The sequence below is a fragment of the Salvelinus alpinus genome, chromosome 3 (genome assembly GCF_045679555.1).
Source record: "Salvelinus alpinus chromosome 3, SLU_Salpinus.1, whole genome shotgun sequence".
NCBI classification, from domain to species: Eukaryota; Metazoa; Chordata; class Actinopteri; order Salmoniformes; family Salmonidae; genus Salvelinus; species Salvelinus alpinus.
Genome location: NC_092088.1, coordinates 29,429,955 through 29,446,663, shown reverse-complemented (window position 1 = coordinate 29,446,663; position 16,709 = coordinate 29,429,955). Strand labels below are relative to the sequence as shown.

Genomic DNA, 16,709 nt, shown 5'->3' with positions numbered 1-16,709 from the left:
CCTCCAGTTGCAGATCCACCTCGCTAACTAGTAGGACCTTGCCTGAGACCTGAGGACTTGCATGCATACCTCTCCAGACCACTGTAGGTGACCGTTTCCACCATGTTAAAGTGGCTGTCGGACCAATAGACCCTTTGGGTGACAATATCCAGGGTGACGCCAGTCGGCATCCCCAGCCGGGTCTTCACCAGCTCCACACGGTTACTACCATCCATGTAAGCCCTCTCCAGCTTCATGTCCTCACTGATGTAGCCGCTGTCCGTGAAGAACATGTACCTTCAAAAAGCAGGAGCCAAGTTAGATTTTGAGGGTTAGCATTGAGTTGATTAACTTGCGTTAGACAGTGCTAGTTAGCAGTTATTAATAATACTATGGGCATTACAGTGTGGGAGAGTAACTGAATTCATGATGTAAGCTTGGTTAGGACCAAGATAGCATAACTGTGCTCAAAAACAGGGTTGGTTTTACATACTACATGTAAGGAGAGTTGAAAAGGTTGACAATCAAATGTCTTTTTCAATCTCCTTGTCCTTGTTTTTCAATGGGTTTGTTTGTCAATGGGTTATATTCATGTAAAGGGGATGGGTTCCATGTTTCATTTCTTTGGTGGTGAGACTTTCTCAGTTCTTACCCCACTGTGGGGTCCAGAGCCAGCCCGTGAGGAGTCAAAAGGTTCTCGGCCACAAGGGTGACCCGGTTGCCTCCGTCAAAGTCACACATGTCGATGCGCTCCACCCTGGCCTCTAGGACGTAGAGCTTGAAGTTGATCCAGTCCACAGCGATGTTCTGGGCACTGTGAACGGCCTCGTTCAGCACTTCTTGGATGTCACCTCCATCAAAGTTGGCAGAGTACACCTATAGGGAGAGAGTGACACTAATTTAAGATACAATCTGGGATTCTTGAAGAATAAATAGGTATATCATTCATTGCAATTGTTCAAAAACAGCTGCATACTGTATATCCGAGATTGCACCATTAACCTGAGTGCAGTTTCAAGGGACACGCCATACTAGAAATGATTGCATGACAAATGTGTTAAAAAATTTATTTGTTGTATTAATATTGTGTTGCAACGGTAATTTAAAGACAAGTCTGATTCAGCAAACACAAACAAAGCTGGTTTGACGTGCGTTTTTAGTTTGTGAGTTTATTACATATAGCAAATATGTCAATCTTATTCTCAACATTTAGACTTCGGGAGGAAAATGGGGGATGCTTTTTCAATTTCATGCTTTTTCAATTTCATTCAAGGAGAGGGTTTAGTTTTTTATTCAATCTGCAGTGTTTTAGAATTAGTGGCTTATTAGGCTTTATATCGCCCCTCATTTCTGATTCTCTGCTGAGCACACACTATCAAGTGTGCCTATAGGCTATTTAGTGTGGTCTCAAATTATCCACAGCCTTTAGGCTATAGGCTAGGAACTGCATGCTCAGAGAAGTACAGAGCAAAGTTATATTTCTAAGAAAATTCATTTCCTTCCTGAGTCTTTTGCGCTGCTGGGATTGTGTAAATAAAACTAGGCTGCATTACACACTGCAGTGGATATTCCAAACCTGAGCCCATGACCTGCTCTGCTCTTGCTGATCAAAACTTTTGTTTGTGCTGCCTAACCAATGGTGTATTGCTACAGTGGCAGTTCAGGAGGAGAGTCAAAGAATTCTCTGGGATCTATATCTTGCGGGCGGTCTAGCCTATAGCCTACGTGCTTTTCAATTTGAGAATGAGGACCAGAAGAGGAGAAGGAGGTAAACTTTGATAGCTTGCTACTACTATAATTAATTTGAATAAAAACAAGATGTTTCTTGCCCATGATGTATTTATGAGAGTTATTTACCAGATTCGAGTAACTTACATTGTGGTGCTGAAACTAGAAGCAGCAACTGCTGCACAATCAATCGGAAGTGGACAGCTCATGGTGCTGAAAGTAGCCAAATTCAAGTAGGCATAATTCATTTCAACCATCTTCATTTTAATTAGACTTGACTAACAAGAGGGCTTAGTGTTGAAGCCTATTGTGTTGGAGCCTACCTGTTTGATAGACGAAATTAGGCTATATGCTGCTATATCCATAGATGTCTCTGCCAATTCCTCCACCCACCATGCACTCTTTAAATAGCTTACCTCCGTGTCAGTGAAGGACTGTTAAGTTAAAACCAGGACTCTAATTGAGGCGGTATGAGAGGGTATGCCATAGACCTACCTTTTATTAAAGATAATTTCCCAAAAAAGCACAGGCCTACCTATTGTTAGATAAAAATTTTGAAGAAAATTAAACAGATCCGATTATCTAAAGTGATCTACAGCACTTTGGTCCGTGCTGCTTTATGCTAGAAAGAAGCTGTAAAATACCAGAGAAAACGTGGCTAAGATGCACATGGGGATATCATTGTTTCGTTTCTTTGACATTCAGAGGCTGAGCTACAACCTTCTATAGCCGAGGAGTCAACAAATTTACTAGGGAAGTAATCAAATTCTGTTACCATCAATTGATTAAGCTATTCACTTTCTGTACAATAGAAGATGTTTTAGGGAAACTCTTGTGACCTTCTCTCGTTGGGTTAAGCCACGGAAGAAAAGTAGCCAGCAGTTAATTAAAGCTTAAATGTTTATGTGTCAGTAGGCCTGCGGTCTGGGGTGGAAAGGTAAGCCTAACTTTTGAAAGTGCCGTGCTCAGATTCCTAATGAGGTCTCAGATGTAATTATTTGCAAACTGGGACAGTTTCATTGCAAACAAGGCACACTGATTTGGCATTGGAGAAATATGACAAGATGAACAAATAGGCCTATATCTCTGTCCGTTCTTAACCTTTAATTGCGGTAGTTTGTTTGGTATAAAAAAATATTCTGCTAAAATGTCAAATGATGTAGAATTGCATGAAATGTTTATAAAAGACCTGCAAATATGATGATAGATTCATGCCATGTTTTTACTATAAAGGAGATCTTTCCATCCATACTTGTCCAGGGTGGTCTGTGAACCCACAAGCTTCTGGCCAGCAGCCCTGCATGCTATAAAAATTCTGTAACGCTTACAGGATGAAGAACAGTTTTCTAAAACGGCATATCCAAGGCTTTGGTCTGTCCAAGAAGTGACTGTAAATGGTAGACATGTTCACTGCCATCCACTTTATGTTTTATTGGGTTATAGGGGAAGGTTACTTTTTTTTTCAAGCGTTCAGTGAGGGTTTAGGTCAAATATATAAGGGAAGGACATTAATTTTAATTTCAGAGAGGTCCGATTTTCTCCATGTAACCCTTATTATAAATAACGTTCACTCCCTTACTTGTATGAATCTTGTGTGACATTTTCATTATTGGATACCAAACAGAGACATTGATTTTTCTAACATTTAAAAATGAGCTATTTCTTTAAGGCATGACACACAAGTATGTTTTTTGGGGGCCTATATTCATACAAATGAATATACATTCACACATTTAGATGTTAGGTCTCCCCTGATTGGCTGCTTCTTTTTCAGACAATGGTCAAACATTTTCTCTGGCAAAGTCACCTGCACTGTGAGCTAATGCACTGTAAGCGATTTATGTCGTAACTTTTCTTTGACAATTTCCGTTAGAGGGAACGTTAGTTTAACCAGAAATGTAGTAAACAGTGCACTACATGCGCCAAAACTAATGCAATTGCTCTGAGGCATTGGAGCTCCCCTTATTTAGATCATTGCATTAGTTCAGCGCAGTGCTGTTTTAGCGTGAGGAAAATGTCACCCACAAGCAGTAAATACAACCCACCTTCTGAGTGTTAGTGTCTGTCCAGAAGACCCTCTGACTGTGCCAGTGGTACCCCACACCCACCGAGCTACCTCTGCCCTGTGAAGGGACCAGGGTTCTGATAAAGCGCCCATAAATGTCTGCCATCATCACGTCACCACCATTGGTGAAGATGAGCTGCGGCAAGCCAACTACAGGGTAGATATAAAGCATAGGTTGTTATCCTGTAAAGCAGGGGTGGGCAACTCCATTCCTCGAGGGCCTGATTGCTGTCACACTTTTTTTCCATCCCTAGCAAACACAGCTGATTCATCAAATTGCATTCTAAACGGAAGATCATGATTAGGTGATTATTGGAGTCAGGTGTGTTTGCTGGGACTGGGGCAACACTGTGACACCAATCAGGCCCTTGAGGACTGGAATTGCCCACCCCTGCTGTAAAGGGTTCATTCTGATCCTACTTCTAACACCATGTTAAGTTATTATCTATGGATTAGACAGAGACCTGAGTTCAAGTTAACATGTTTTCTGAGAAGATAATTGAAAAGAGTACAGGGCTTTACATCCAGGTCCTTGGATTTGATCATAATGGAGATAACCCTATATAGGACAGTTATTTTATATTTTGGAATGATAACTGGTACATTTACTGTAAGTTTACATAAGCAAAATTATGCACACAAGGAAGGTCTTTTCACAGTGACCCTTTTGTAATAATGACCTTCAATGGAACTCCCACAATTAAGCACATCACTTTCACACAATGCTCACTCGTGCTAGCTCATTAGCCACACAACACCACAACTTATCACAAAAAACTACAGTTCCCTAAATATAAGTTTCATGAATGTTTGTTTGACGTTTATTTGATTCATCACACAATTAAGATATCAATTATAGTCTGCATGTGAACGAATTAAATTAACTTGAACCTGAGCAAAAATACAGTAGTGCGCCCACGTGATCACGAGTGACGCTAGTGGTGTCACATCCTGTACCTGAGATGTTGGCCCTGCAGCGGTTGCCCTGTTCCAGGAAGTATCCATCTGCACAGCTGCAGCGGTGGGTCCCGGGGCGGTCCTCACACAGCTGGTCACAGATCCCCCAGATGTCACAGTCGTCATAGTCTGGGTAACACAAACCACAGTGTTGTCATGTAGCCTAAACCTGCAGGTAACTGCCAAAATAAAATAAACACTTGAGTAAATGAGGGATACGAAGTATATAGAAAGCAGGTGCTTCCACACAGCGTAGGGTCATGCATAAAAATGCTTAGTTGCCCATTAATTTTGGCTACCGTGGCTAGAAGAAGAGATCTCATTGACTTTGAAAGGAGGTTTTCAAAGGAGCATAGGGAGTCTGAGGGGTGTGTGTATGTGTGTGTGTCACCAGATCTCCACCCAGTTGAACACTTATTGGAGATTCTGGAGCGGCGCGACAGCGTTTTCCACCACCATCAATTAATACACCAAATTATGGAATTTCTTGTGGAAGAATCTCTCCTAGCTAAGATGGGGAGAAGTCTGTCCATCATAAAGTGTTGCTCTACCTTCTTAACTGCACTATCAACAAAGCAGGTCCTACAGAACATAGTTTTGTCGCACCCGGACTACTGTTCAGTCGTGTGTTCAGGTGCCACAAATAGGGACTCGGGGAAAATAGCATTTGGCTAAGAACAGGGGTGCACGGCTGGCCCTTGGATGTACATTAATATTATGCATGTCAATCTCTCCTGGCTCAAAGTGGAGGAGAGATTGACTTCATCACACCTTGTATTTGTGAGAGGTATTGACATGTTGAATGCTCTGAGCTGTCTGTTTAAACTACTAGCACACAGCTCGGACACCCATGCATACCCCACAAGACATGCGACCAGAGGTCTCTTCACAGTTCCCAAGTCCATAACAGACTATGGGAGGCGCACAGTACTACATACAGCCATGACAACATGGAATTCTATTCCACATCAAGTAACTGATGCAAGCAGTAAAATTCGATTTAAAAAACTGATAAAAATAAACCTTATGGAACAGCGGGGACTGTGAAGCAACACAAACATAGGCACAGACACATGCATACACACACATGATAACATAAGGACTATACACACACGTACACATGGATTTTGGGTTATGTGGTAGTGGAGTAGGGTCCTGAGGGCACACGCTTTAGTGTATTGTGAAATCTGTTATGAATGTATTGTAATGTTTTTAAAATTGCAAAACTGCCTTAATTTTGCTGGACCCCAGGAAGAGCTAATGGGGCTAATGGGGCTAATGGGGATCCATAATAAATACAAAAATACAAAATAGGGTTCAGGACATTTGTGGAATCTATGACAAGGTGCATTGAAGCTGTTCTGGCGGCTTGTGGTTTCCCAACGCCCTATTAAGATACTTTATGTCGGTGTTTACTTTATTTTGGAAGTTACCTGTACTACACTAACATAATAGAATTAAATAGAATAGAACAGACCTCTGTGTGTCTATGTTAAAGAATGGTAATTTTTGATAATTTCTCTGATCTACATCTGTTTCTATTTAGTCATCTGTATGTGGATTCATTCATAGTGTGTGTCACATCACTGCTAGTGGCCCTGTTTCCTTCCTCACATCCTTCAGCTGTTTTTGTCCTTACTACTTACCACCAATCAAACCGTTCACACTCAGACTCACCCACACAGGAGCGGCTGTCATTGGCCACGGTGAAGCCATCTGGGCAGTAGCAGGCTCCGCCCTGTGGGGTGAGGTGACACAGGTACTCACAGCTCAGCGCTGAGCACTGGTCCAGGCCTGGGAGAGGGGAAAGAGATGGGAGATACAACTAGTGGTGGAAATGAGCCGGACTGCAACAGGAAACATCATCTACTACACCCCCAATGCTGTACTAACACTTTTAGTTTTCAAACACTTTTTTAGCACTTTTAGAATGTGCGTCCCTAATGGCAGCCTATTCCAGATAGTCACTACTTTTGACCAGTAGCACAGTAAATAGGGAATAGGGTACCATTTGGGTAGCAGCCGTTGAGGGGCCGTTTCCTGGACACAGATCAAGCCTAGTCCTGGACTAAGAAGAATGTTGAATGGAGATTCTAAAAAATGATTAAGCTTAATCTCTGTTGGGGGAAACTGTCTCTGAATGTCCACAATCCAACTTCTACTGGCTGCCTATGACTTACACTAGAACACCAGTAAAATTACTAAAGAGGACATTTTTGTATGTAGTTAGTGCACAGTAGTAAGTAAAAGTGCAAAGGTAAATATTTAACAAGGAGTGTGCACGCACATGCTGATGAAGGGATAAGGGAAGGTGAGAGTTAAAACCATAAATGTGACGACAGCGGTCGTAACAGGTGAGCTTGGAGGAACATTAAAACATTCACGAGTACAGTCTTGTTGCATGACCACAGGACCGTGGCTTTACTGCCCAATTTAACATCACACAGCATTGAGCTGACTGTGTACGCTACTGACCGTTTAAGTGTGTGCGTGTGCGTGTCCGTATGTGTGTGTCAGATCTGGGTTTAAATACATGTGTATTTTATGTATCTGATGTTGAAAATACTTTTTCTGTGTATTTCAGTATTTTCAAAGCCCAAAACAAGTACTTTTATTTGCGTATTTGAATGGTTATTGGTAAAAAAAACAAATAGTCAACACAAATTGTATTTAAGAGGGTTTCAAAATACATATTTTAAATACTATTTTCAAATAGCTTGGTTAAACGCATGGGAGTGTATTTGTCAGTGTATTTGACATTTTCAAATAGCTTTCCAAGTGTATTTCCAAATACATGAAAATGTTAAACTACTTGTCTTTTCAAATGAAAGATATCTGAATACTTACTTCGAATGTATGTAAAAGTAATTGAGATATTTGAAATAGTATTTGAACCCAGATCTGGTGTGTGGGCGTGTGTGTTTGTGTGAGCGAGTAAATGCGAGAGTATGAGAGCATGTGCGTGCGTGCCTGTGTCCATGCCCACGTTCCGAACACATTTCGAGAAAGGTCAAGCTGACCAAATTGTTAACCTCATAAAACCCAGTACAAAGGTGTGCCCTGTAGTAAAACGTGGCAGATAGAAGAAGAGACTCACTGCAGGTTTGCTGTGCGGTGGTGTTGGTCTCATCTGTTCCTCTGGGGCAGTCTGGTTTGCCGTCACACACCTTGCCCACTGGCACACACATGGAGGAGCCTGGACAAGGCCACTCACCAGGGTAACAGTCTCGGGAGTTACTATCTGAAAGAGAAAAGACAACACATTTTATTTACCACCTTTTGCTGGGTAGGCCTCAATGACACAGTTATTTTTATCCAATAACTATACATTTCACTCAGCTTTGACTACAATGTCAATATAATTATTTCCTGGATAACCTTATTTACTATTATGTATTGATTTATTTTTCACTCTTTATGCAGCGTGCACTGAATAATCACTGAATTATCACTGAATTATCACTGAATTATCACAGTGAATTATCACAGTGAATTATCACAGTGAATTATTGTAACGTTTGTTTATGTGTCAATTAATCCCGTAAGGAATGGGTTGCCAACTGGCGACATAACATGAAAATAAAATGTAATTCATTCATTTGTCATTTATTCATTAATTCGTCAATGTTTTAGGGCTGATGAAACAGTATGCTTTAAAAAAAAACGTTTCCATTCACTTCATTTAGTATGACCACTACTTAGAATATTTACTTTGCTACACATACAGCTACAATGTTATTTGTTCCTCTTTTATGTTCCTCTCTGTCACTTATTACATATTACCGTTTAGATTTCCAAATCAACAATGTCTCAATCTTCATAGTCAGTGACATAATAATAAACTGTCCAAGATTTCCTAGTGAATTTCTCACCACATCCGTTCTCGTCGCTGTAGTCCCCACAGTCGTTGAACTCATCACACACCCAGTTCTGAGGGATGCAGCGGCCACTGGGGCAGGTGAACTGAGTTCCACTACAGCTCTGGTACACTAAGGGGAAGAATATGATGCAATACAATACAAAACAATGTGTGTGTGTGTGTGTGTGTGTGTGTGTGTGTGTGTGTGCGTGCGTGCGTACGTGTGTGTGTGTGTGTGTGTGTGTGTGTGTGTGTGTGTGTGTGTGTGTGTATGTATGTGTGTGTGTGTGTGTGTGTGTGTGTGTGTGTGTGTGTGTGTGTGTGTGTGTGTGTGTGTGTGTGTGTGTGTGTGTGTGTGTGTGTGTGTGTGTGTGTCATTTAACAAAGCCATGAATACCCATCAAATCTGAACGGCTGCTCCCAACATTAAAAAATATTACAGTTTACTGTTGAATACTACAGTACTTACTGTAGTAAACTGAAGAATATTATACTTCACACTGTAGTATCCCTCGATCATTTGCAGTGTTTACTATAGCATTTTGTAAATACTACAGTATTATCTGCAAAAATAACGCTGTAGTAAATGCTACAGTAATGTCCGCAAATAACACAACAGTGAATACTATAGTATTTATACCATAGTATATTATAGCATTTTTTTTTCATGTGGGCTCATAACAATAGGCACGAGGAAACCTCCATTAGATTCTGTATGGTTGATAGTGTTGAGTTGATTTAGCCAGAGGTACAAAGGTTTGAAATAGCAATCTCAGATTAACACATATTTACACCAATGTTTTAGGACTTCAACGTGTTTATGTTGTGAGGTAAGAATATCCTGTGTACTGCGGGTGGTCTATGTGCTTCTTACCACAGCCTTGCTCATCGCTGTTGTCCCCGCAGTCGTCCCAGTGGTCACAGATAAAGGACATAGGGATACAGTAGCCATTGGTGCACTGGAACTGGTGCAGAGGACATTGCTGTGTCGCTAAGAGACACAATGTAATATACTCAGCAAAAGAGCAGACATATAGGAAAATGTAATAAATTCATGAATCTTATGTCAACCCATATGCCTGACATATATTTAGTATATATTTTGTGTCTTCATTTGTCATTGTCATTAAAAATGGGAAGAAATGCATGACTATTTGATTATGTCAATCTGCCATTTCTTAATTGGGCCATATATTTGATCATCCTGCAAGGTGTCTTTGGTGTTTCGGGTCAAGACTACTCCCTCAAACAGACCATTATGTGACGGTTATCTTCAGTTGAATTTTCAGACTCTCTTGATCCACTGAAGTTCAATTTACTAACTCGATTAACGCTGTCGAGTTCGATTCCCCTGACCCATTTGACTTACTGCAGTTGGATTCGTCTGAGCCGTCCCGGCAGTTCTGCAGCCCGTTGCAGTGCTGCGAGTTGTTGTAGCAAGCTCCATTGGCACAGGTTTTCTCAGTGCAGCTGGGGTAGTCTGGAGAATAACACACACATAAGGGTCGGGGTCAATTTAAAATTGAAATCAGTCAATTCAGGAAGTAAACTGAAATCATAATTCAATAAGTGAGAATAGGCCATTTATGCTCAATTCATTCTCAATAAACTCGAAAGGAGAAGAAATTTACTTGAAAAGTTTTAACATTTTTGTATTATAATCACTCGTTGAATTGGCTGACTTCAACTTGAGATGACCCCAACCTTGACACACACACACACACATGCTATAAGGTAGATTGTTATGTTGCACATTTTCTCACAAGATCTCAAAATGGTTGTGGGGACAAGATTGTGACAAAGCAATGACTTCAATGTGACAATGTGACTGAGGATTATATAGTTGAACTATGATAGACTTGAACAACATTCTTGTTAAAAAGGGAATAGAGAATAAAGTCTACTTCTGTATTGCCACATTAAGATGAACAGCGGCCAGTAATAGGAGGTGCAATCTGAGTTAACAACGTAACAACCCCTAATTAAAAATCAAACCCTTTGGTGACTAATGCATATCTAGCAGGAACAAAACTAGAATGCTTCTTTTATTTTTAATACGAAAGGTTGTAAAGGTAGTCCCATATACAATAGAACAGTCTGACTTTGCACATTTGCAAATCCCACAAATTGCAGTATCATTCACTATGAACATACAGTACATACATAAGTCCTACATCTATCATACAGTACATCACAAGCATCTATAGCACTAAATCAAGAGAAAATGCGTTATGGTCAAAATAGACAAATGTCCACAACCTCTGCTTGCAGCAGAAATGATCTACCGCAAAATTAGAGCCGTAAACTACAGACCAATCTTATTAAGGAATGTGGATTTAAAAAGTCTTACTGCAGTTGTTCTCATCTGAGTTGTCCAAGCAATCCTTCACACGGTCACATCGGTACACTTTGGGAACACACTGGCCCTCCTGGCACGTGAACTGGTGTGGTCCACAAGTCTGCTCTCCTGAAAGCGTAGGGGAACACGAGCACAGAAATCATGTCAATGTAATGTCAAATAGATCAGGAGGGAATTCACATTCCTGTCACTTTATTGTTAATGTCTTATTTTATTTATTGGTACTTTTTACACCCCTTGTCTCCCCAATTAGTAGTTACAGTCTCGTCCCGTCGCTGCAACACCCGTACAGATTTGCGAGACGCGAAAGACGAGAGCCAAGCGTCCTCCGAAACACGACCCCGCCAAGCCACACTGCTTCTTGACATACTGCTTGCTTAACCCGGAAGCCAGGTGTGCATGCGCCCGGCCGCCACAAGGAGTAGCTAGAGCATGATGGGACAAAGACCTCCCAGCTGGCCAAACCCTCCCCTTAGCCGGACGACGCTGGGCCAACTGTGCCCCGCCCGATGATTCTCCCGGTCGTGGCCGGCTGCGACACAGCCCGGGATCGAACACAGATCTGTAGTGACGCCTCTAGCACTGCACTGTGGTGCCTTAGACCACTGCGCCACACGGGAGACTAATATCTTATTTTGGGGGCAAGGCGTTATTAAACAAAATTTAAACGTAACATGCAACAATTTCAATGATTTTACTGAGTTACAGTTCATATAAGGAAATCAGTCAATTGAAATAAATGAGTTAGGCCCTAATCTATGGATTTCATATGACTGGGAATACAGATATGCATCTGTTGGTCACAGATACCTTAACAAAAAGGTAGGGGTGTGGATCAGAAAACCACTCAGTATCTGCTGTGACCACCATTTGCATCATGCAGCGCGACACATCTCCTTCACATAGAGTTGCTCAAGCTGTTGATTATGGCCTGTGGAATTTTGTCCCACACCTCTTCAATGGCTGTGTGAAGTTGCTGGATATTGGCGGGAACTGGAACACTCTGTCATACACGTCGACCCAGAGCATCCCAAACAGGGCTCAATGGGTGAGATGTCTAGTGAGTATGCAGGCCATGGAACATCTGGGACATGTTCAGCTTCCAGGAATTGTGTACAGATCCTTGCGACATGGGGCCATTCATTATCATGCTGAAACATGAGGTGATGGAGGCGGAAAAATGTTGCATTTATATTTTTGTTTAGTATATACAGTGCATTCGGGAAGTATTCAGACCCCTTCCCTTTTTCCACATTGTGTTACATTACAGCCTTGTTCTAAAAAACAGAAATATCTGATTTACAGAAATATTCAGACCCTTTGCTATGAGACTCGAAATTGAGTTCAGGTGCCTCCTATTTCCATTGATCATCCTTGAGACATTTCTACAACTTGATTGGAGTCCACCTGTGGTAAATACAATTGATTAGACATGATTTGGAGAAGCACACACCTGTCTATATAAGGTCCTACAGATGACAATGCATGTCAGAGCAAAAACCAAGCCATGAGGTCGAAGGAATTGTCAGTAGAGCGCACAGGCAGGACTGTGTCGAGGCACAGATCTGGGGAAGGGTTCCAAAAAATGTCTGCAGTATTGACGGTCCCCAAGAACACAGTGGCCTCCATCATTCTTAAATGGAAGATGTTTGGAACCACCAATACTCTTCCTAGAGCTGGCCACCTGGCCAAACTGAGCAATTGGGGGAGAATGGCCTTGGTCAGGGAGGTGACCAAGAACCTGATGGTCACTCTGACAGAGCTCCAGAGTTCCTCTGTGGAGATGGGATAACCTTCCAGAACGACAACCATCTCTGCAGCACTCCACCAATCAGGCTTTTATGGTAGTGGCTAGACGGAAGCCACTCTTCAGTAAAAGGCACAAGACAGCCCGCTTGGAGTTTGCCAGAAGGCACGTAAAGTACTGTCAGACCATGAGAAACAAGATTCTCTGGTCTGATGAAACCAAGATTGCCCATGTACATTTTGATGCTTTGGCCTGAATGCCAAGCGTCACGTCTGGAGGAAACCTGGCACCATCGCTACGGTGAAGCATGGTGCTGGCATCCTCATGACGTGGGGATGTTTTTCAGCAGCGGGGTCTGGGAGACTAGTCAGGATCGAGGGGAAGATGAACGGAGCAAAGTAAAAAGTGATCCTTGATGAAAACCTGCTCAAGAGCGCTCAGGACCTCAGACTGGGGCAAAGGTTCACCTTCCAACAGGATAACAACCCTAAACACTCTGCCAAGACAGCGCAGGAGTGGCTTCGGGACAAGTCTCTGAATGTCCTTGAGTGGCCCAGCCAGAGCCTGGACTGGAACCCAATCGAACATCTCTGAGCTTTACAGGATCTGCAGAGTGTTTAGGGTTGCTGAGCTTTACAGAGCTTTACAGGATCTGCAGAGAAGAATGGGAGAAACTCCCCAAAAATAGGTGTGCCAAGCTTGTAGCGTAATACCCAAGAAGACTCAAGGCTGTAATCGTTGCCAAAGGTGTTTCAACAAAGTACTGATTAAAGAGTATGAATACTTATGTAAATATTTCATTTTAATATTTTTTTTAATCATTTTGCAAAAAAAAAAAAATTGCTTTGTCATTATGGGGTATTGTGTGTAGATAATGGGGGAAAACAATGATTAAATCATTTTTAGAATAAGGCTGTAACGGTACAAAATGTGGAAAAAGTCAATGGGTCTGATTACTTTACGAATGCATTTACACCAGGGTAAAATTAGTTTTATATTGGATATTCCGTGGATATTCGGTTTTCTCTCATCAATAGCAATTGAACCAAGCATGCCATAACTATGAAGATGGTATATTATGAATCAGGGGGGATGGAGAAAAATTCACACTCTTTTCATGAATTTTTTGTAAATAATACGATTTTGGATTTCAATCTTCAATAGTCTTAAACAAAGCATGACATGACTGTGAAAATGACATGTTCAGAATCAGGGGAGAATGTACAAAATCCACGTCTTTCTTTTTTGTAATATATTTTTTTGTTCATTTTTTTGCTTTCAATCTTCAATAGCTCTTACAAAATCGTGACATGACTATGAAAATAATATATTCAGAATCATGGGAGGATGGACAAAAATCCACTGCTTTTTTTCCAATCATATGTCATATATATCATATATCATATACAGTACCAGTCAAAATTTTGGACACGCCTACTCATTCAAATTTTTTGACTATTTTCTATATTGTAGAATAATAGTTAAGTTATCAACACTATGAAATAACACATATGGAATCATGTATTAACCAAAAAGTGTTAAACAAATCAAAATATATTCTATATTTTAGATTTTTCAAAGTAGCCACCTTTTGCCTTGATGACAGCTTTGCACACTCTTGGCATTCTCTCAACCAGCTTCACCTGGAATGCTTTTCCAACAGTCTTGAAGGAGTTACCACATATGCTGAGCACTTGTTGGCTGCTTTTCCTTCACTCTGCGGTCCAACTCATCCCAAACCATCTCAATTGGGTTAAGGTCGGGTGATTGTGGAGGAAAGGTCATCTGATGCAGTACTCCATCACTCTCCTTCTTGGTCAAATAGCTCTAAGCGCAAACCAGATGAGATGGCGTATCGCTGCTGTGGTAGCCATGCTGGTTAAGTGTGCCTTGAATTGTAAATAAATCACAGACAGTGTCACCAGCAAAGCACCGCCACATAGCACACCTCCTCCTCTATGCTTCATGGTGGGAACCACACATGCGGAGATCATCCATTCACCTACTCTGCATCTCACAAAGACACAGAGGTTGAAACCAAAAATCTCAAATTTGGACTCATCAGACCAAAGGACAGATTTCCACCGGTCTCATGTCCATTACTCGTGTTTCTTGGCCCAAGCAAGTCTCTTCTTCTTATTGGTGTCCTTTAGTAGTGGTTTCTTTGCAGCAATTTGACCATGAAGGCCTGATTCACACAGTCTCCTCTGAACAGTTGATGTTGAGATGTGTTTGTTACTTGAACTCTGTGAAGCATTTATTTGGGAAGCAATTTCTGAGGCTGGTAACTCTAATGAACTTATCCTCTGCAGCAGAGGTAACTCTTGGTCTTCCTTTCCTGTGGCGGTACTCATAAGAGCCAGTTTCATCATAGCGCTTGATGGTTTTTGCTACTGCACTTGAAGAAACTTTCAAAGTTCTTGAAATGTTCCATATTGACTGACCTTCATGTCTTAAAGTCATGATGGACTTTCGTTTCTCTTTGCTTATTTGAGCTGTTCTTGCCATAATATGGACTTGGTCTTTTACCAAATAGGGCTATTCTACAATGTAGAAAATAGTAAAAATAAAGAAACACCCTGGAATGTGTAGCTGTGTCCAAACTTTTGACTGGTACTGTACACATATATATATACATATATATATATATATATATATATATATATATATATATATATATATATATTGCATAGTGATGGCATGCTTTGTTCAAGAGCTATTGAAGGTTGAAAGCAACATTTTATTATTTTTGTTACAGTGTATATCCAGAGGAAACTGGCACCCCATGTAACCCAAAGTGAAGCCTTGTGAACTTGTACGTACTGCAGGTTCTCTGTTCGTCTGAGCCGTCAGTGCAGTCCTCCTCCCCATCGCAGACAAACTGGAGGGAGATACACTCGCCTCCCGTCACACACTTGAACTGCTGGGAGCTACAGGATGGAGGTGCTGCCACACAGAAATACACAAGGGCCCATATTCACAAAGCGTCTCAGAATATGATGTAGGATCGGTTTTTCCTTTTAGATTACAAAGGCAAAGTGTCACACTCTGATCTGTTTCACCTGTCCTTGTGATTGTCTCCACCCTCTCCAGGTGTCGCTTATTTTCCCCGGTGTATTTATCCCTGTGTTTCCTGTCTCTCTGTGGCAGTTTGTCTTGTATGTTCAAGTCAACCAGCGTGTTTTTCCCCGTGCTCCTGCTTTTCTATTATCTTCTACTAGTCCTCCCGGTTTTGACCTTTGCCTGTTTTTCTGGACTCCATTCCCGCCTGCCTGACCATTCTGCCTGCCCTGACCTCGAGCCTGCCTGCCATTCTGTAGCTCTGGAACTTTGAACTGGTTTTTACCTTTTTCCTGTCCACAACCATTATCCTGCCTACCCCCTTTGGATTGTTAATAAACATCTTGGACTCTAACCATCTGCCTCCTGTGTCTGCATCTGGGTCTCGCCTTGTGCCCTGATACAAAGATTATATGGACAGGGAAGACCTGATCCTAGATCATGACTCTTACTCTGTGACGCTTCATGAATAAGGCCCAGGACAAGTTATGCATAGGGAACTATTCAATCAAAACCTATAACCCAGTGCCTGGCGTTTTCAAACACACTCAATCAAATTTAAATTGAATTTTATCTGGTACAGTTAGCATCATGTTCAACGTGTATAAGAGCAAACCTGAAGCCATGTACAGTATATGGAATTCCAAGATCATGGTACCGGTCATACTCACGACAGTTGAGCTCATCAGAGTCGTCTGTGCAGTCCTTGGTTCCATCGCACCTCCAGTCTAAGTCAATGCACTGACCGTTGGCACACTGAAAATTACCACTGTCACATTGGCCTTTAAAAAAGAGAGTGCAGCGGTCAGTAGCACAGTTAGTGTGGTAACTGCAGTATGGTTGACTTGTTAAAAAAGAAATAGCTTAGGGCCCCCAAAAGGCTAGGGCCATCTCTGACTGCACATGTGGTTATGGATGTGGGTACGCAAACCCGGGAGCCACTGCGGCCCCTCAT

The 16,709-nt window shown here is 41.6% G+C and overlaps 1 protein-coding gene across 1 annotated transcript in view; it reads right to left on the bottom strand.

The window, feature by feature from the left end:
- Positions 1-16,709, bottom strand: part of lrp2b (low density lipoprotein receptor-related protein 2b) — a 127,644-nt gene extending 110,935 nt beyond the window's left edge. Inside the window, exons 1-13 of the mRNA XM_071391154.1 lie at positions 16,686-16,709; positions 16,426-16,510; positions 15,518-15,640; positions 10,939-11,055; positions 9,958-10,068; positions 9,463-9,579; positions 8,602-8,718; positions 7,827-7,970; positions 6,407-6,523; positions 4,730-4,858; positions 3,753-3,922; positions 632-855; positions 70-276 (exon numbers count right to left, since the gene is read on the bottom strand). Of these exons, the coding sequence (XP_071247255.1) occupies positions 70-276; positions 632-855; positions 3,753-3,922; positions 4,730-4,858; positions 6,407-6,523; positions 7,827-7,970; positions 8,602-8,718; positions 9,463-9,579; positions 9,958-10,068; positions 10,939-11,055; positions 15,518-15,640; positions 16,426-16,510; positions 16,686-16,709 (1,685 nt within the window). The remainder of the gene's footprint in view (positions 1-69; positions 277-631; positions 856-3,752; positions 3,923-4,729; positions 4,859-6,406; positions 6,524-7,826; positions 7,971-8,601; positions 8,719-9,462; positions 9,580-9,957; positions 10,069-10,938; positions 11,056-15,517; positions 15,641-16,425; positions 16,511-16,685) is intronic.